Consider the following 4402-nt stretch of genomic DNA (forward strand, 5'->3'; position numbering starts at 1 on the left):
TGAGATAAAATGGGCCTGGGAGGAGGAGCACAAATAGTTCAAAAAATGATATGGCTTTGGGCAATACTTTGGCTCATAAGGAGGACTGTGTATACTTGAAAGATACTTGAAGAGGGGGTAATGTAAAAAATGATTATAATTAAAATTTTATGCAATTTGAGTCAATGTTGCTTATCAAGCAAGTAATCTGTGATGATACCATAATAATAATATGACCTTACCAAGCAATCAAATAATCAGACTGTAATTGATGATACCTGATTAATGGTATTAGAGCAATAAATAACATAAAGAGAAGAAGCATGAAGATTATAATTTTAGAGGGAAAGAAGGGAGAGTTTAAATACTGAGTAAATACTATTCAATAGATTTAACTCAGAGAGGGAATAAAATACATTCCCACTTGGGTTTAAAAATCTACCCTAATCTACAGGGAAGGGAGGGAATGGAAAAGGAAGTGATAAGGGAAGAAGGGACTGATAAAATTGAAGACAAAGATAAACTGAAATTTACATTTTTAAATGAAAAATCAAAGGGGAAAAGTAATAAAATGTTAGTGAGGAGGAATAAAAGAAAAGGAAAGAGAAAAATATAAATGGAGAAAGATAGAATGGAGGGAAATACAGAATTTTATTAATCTTAACTCAGTGAATGGGATGAACTCTTCCATAAAACGGAAGCAGATAGTAGAATGGAATAAAAATCATAATCCTACAATATGTTGTTTACAAGAAAATTTTCAAGCAGTGAGATACATACAGGGTGAAGAGAAAAGGTTTCAGCAAAATATATTATGCCTCAGCCGAAGTGAAAAAAAAATCTGGGGCAGCAATCTTCAACTTAGATAAAGTAAAAGCAAAAATCAATCTCATTAAAAGGGATAAGGAAGGAAACTATATCTTCTTAAAAGGCACCCTGGTAATGAAGCTATCTCAGTACTAACTATGCATGCATCTAGTGGTATAGCATCCCAATTCCTAGAGGAAGAGCTGAGTGAATTACAAGGAGACATAGACAGCAAAACTTTAATAATGGGAGACCTTAATATCCATCTCTCAGAACTAGATAAATCTAACAACAAAATAAACAATAATTAAGTTAAGAGGGTGAGTGAAATCTTAGAAAACTTAGCTATGATAAACCTCTGGAGAAAACTTAATGGGGATAGAAAAGAATAAACCTTTTTTCTCAGTAGTACATGGCACCTATACCAAAATTGACCTTGTACTAGGGCACAAAAATCTTATAATCAAATGCAGAAAGGCAGAAATAATAAATACACATTTCTCACACCATGGTGCAGTAAAAATTATGTGTAATAAAACCAAGAACTAATTGGAAATTAATAACTTTATCTTAAATAATGGGTAGATCAAACAGCAAATAACAGAAATAATCAATGATTGTATCCAAGAAAATGATACTAATGAGACATTACACCAAAATTTATGGGATGCAGTCAAGGCAGTTTTGAGAAGAACCTTTATATGTCTAAATGCCTATATGAATAAAATAGAGAAAGAGAAGATTAACTAAAAAAGCTAGAAAAAGAACAAATTAAAGATCCCCAATTAAATAACAAATTAGAAGTTCTGAAAACAAAGGGAGAGATTAATAAAATTGAAAGCTAGAAAACCATTGATCTCATAAATAAAACCAAGAGTTGGTTTTATGAAAAAGCCAATAAAATAGACAAACTTTAGGTTAATCTGATTTTAAAAAAAGAAAGAAAATAACCAAATTACCAGTATCAAAACTGAAAAGGGTGAAATAACCAATGAGGAGGAAATTAAAGAGATAATTCAGAGCTACTTTGCCGAAGTATATGCCATTAAATTCTATAACCTGAAGGAAATGGATGAATATTTACAAAAGCATAATCTGCCCAACAGAAAGGGAAATAAATTACTTATATAACCCCATTTCAGAAAAAGAAATTGAAGAAACTTATCAATAAACTCCCTAAGAAAAGGTATCCAGGTCCAGATGGATTTCCAAGTGAATTCTACCAAACATTTAATTCCTATTTTACATAAACTATCTAAAAAAAAATAGGAGAAGTAGTTCTGTCAAACTCATTTTATGATACAAACATGGTACTGATACCCAAACTAGGAAGAACCAAAACAGACAAAGAAAATTATACAACAAACTCCCTAATGAATATTGATGCAAAAATCTTAAATAAAATTTTAGCAATGAGACTACAGCAAGCAAGTTATTACTGGGATAATACACCATGATCAGGTAGGATTTATAGCAGGGATGATTCAACATTAGAAAAACACTCACATAATTAAACATGTCAATAGCAAAACCAAGAGAAATCATCTGAGTATCTCAAAAGATGTTGAAAAAGCCTTTAACAAAATATAACATCCATCCCTATTAAAAACACTTGAAAGCTTAGGAATAAATTTTTAAAGTTTTTTTTAAAGTTTTCCTTAAAATAATAAATATTATCTATATTAAACCATCAACTAATACTATATGTAATGGGAATAAACTTGGAGCATTTCCAATAAAATCAGGGATAAAACACACATGCATTATCACCATTACTATTCAATATAGCATTAGAAATACTAGCTGCAATAATAAGAGAAGAAAAAGACATTGAAGGGTACAGAAAAGAGGAGACAGAGCAGTTTGGAAGGAGAAAAGCTACTGTCTTGTCTTGGAGATAATTCAAAATGATTCCCTCTTACAAATAGCAAACAGAAGTACAAAAGCTAAATGACCAGTATCCTAGGCTCACAGGATTATGGAGATGAAAGAAAATCTTGTTGAACCTGGCATTTTACAAATGAAGGAAGTGACACCTAGAGAAGTAGAAGTAGCAAGTCTGGAGGTCAAGAACTCTTCTGTGGAAGTGGAAGAAGACATTCCAGCCAATAATACAGACAAAACAAAGGAAGTCAAGATGGTGCATGAGTCCAGTTTGGCAATGGATGTTCAGCAGAGAGAAAATGGGACAGTTGTGATGGCAGCATGGGCCAAGTTGCTGGCAGATGCTCAGGCCAAGATGAAAGTAGCACCCCAACTCCAAGGATTTACCCTGGCAGAATCAGGAAATCTTGAGGAAGCTGTTGTACATTTTCCAAAGAAGACTAAGTCTGATATAGATTCTTCAACATCTCAGAAATCTCAGAATGATGAGGTTCCTTCTATGCCCACCCCTCTGCCTCCACTGCATATCTTATCCCGAAATATTCTGCAGGTCTGGTGCCAGAGACTCAATATCAGTAAAAATGGAAGGAAGCACATTCTATACAAGAGACTTTTGGAGCATGTGTCACCTTCTGAACAAGACACTTCTAGCATAGAAGAAAAGACCCAGTGGTTAAAAATCAAAACAGAAATTTTAAGTGAAGAAGATTCTCTAGATGAAAGTCAAACAGTGGCCAAAGCAGCATACACAATGACAAAAAAGAAAAAGAAAAGAGACACAACAAAGACTGCTCTTGTCCAGACAGCCAGCATGGCATCCTGGAGCAGACTTATGGCAACAGTGAAGTCCAAGGCTGTATGGCCCATGCCCATATCTTCTGAGTCTACTAGGTCTGAGCAATCAGATTTACCACGATGGTGTGTAGTACATGGTGAAGTTTTTCCAAACAATGTTTCTGGTTCAGCGCCTTTGAAGTTCCATGGTGGGCAGACCTGGGTGCCTGAAAATGATATATTGATCCCTCTCTTATTATTGCCTACCTGCTCTTTCCCACCCCCAGAAGTAGAAGACAATTGGTTGTGCCCCAAATGTGTCAACAGGAATAAAATCCTGGTGGACAATATTCTCTAACCATAAAGGATCAAGGCTACAAGACTGTTTTTCACTTCCGCAAGATACTGGCTTATAAATGTGACTTTTCTTTCTTCAACTTAGATTTTCTTTCCCAGTTAGTCCTAGTTTTCATTAGGAAACAGTTCCATACATGCAGACATTTGGGAAGGATAGAAGAGGCTTTACAAGTCAACAAGGTACAAAGGACCTGACATTGAAACCAAGTTCACATATTACATTGTTTTAGTCAGCAGCTGAGGATAGAGAAAGGTGAAAATCTCACAACCAAATAAAATTTAAGTCTATCCATTACTTGTCCATCTTCTCCTGTCTCCTGCTAAATCTCCAAGACTGACATGGCTATGAATTCCTTTAAAAAAAACAATTAGAGATAATCAATTTTTTTGTATTTGTTGAGAAAATAACTATGGTCACATATGCTAAGATACAATCTCAATAAAAATTGCTGCTGAATATATGCTGCCTCACCCAAATTTCTTATGGTCTATTCATTGACTCAAAGGCAGCATATAATTCCAAAATATTTTGTATAGAATCTAATTCTGGAGGGGGGGGAAGACCAGGTGATAGCATAATTTGTTTTTTGGTTAAGACTAT

General features: G+C 34.2%; 1 protein-coding gene across 1 annotated transcript; it reads left to right on the top strand.

Moving 5' to 3' along the window:
* The first annotated feature begins 2806 nt into the window (after positions 1-2806).
* On the top strand, positions 2807-3802 carry LOC141516110 (developmental pluripotency-associated protein 4-like). Its single transcript, XM_074227403.1, has one exon. It carries the CDS (start codon positions 2807-2809, stop codon positions 3800-3802), a length of 996 nt encoding a protein of 331 aa, XP_074083504.1.
* Positions 3803-4402: the final 600 nt, after the last annotated feature.

This window comes from Macrotis lagotis, chromosome 3, assembly GCF_037893015.1.
Source record: "Macrotis lagotis isolate mMagLag1 chromosome 3, bilby.v1.9.chrom.fasta, whole genome shotgun sequence".
NCBI lineage: Eukaryota > Metazoa > Chordata > Mammalia > Peramelemorphia > Peramelidae > Macrotis > Macrotis lagotis.

Coding starts and splice junctions, on each gene's coding strand:
- LOC141516110 (XM_074227403.1), top strand. CDS start 2,807: ATGAAGGAAGTGACACCTAGAGAAGTAGAAGTAGCAAGTCTGGAGGTC.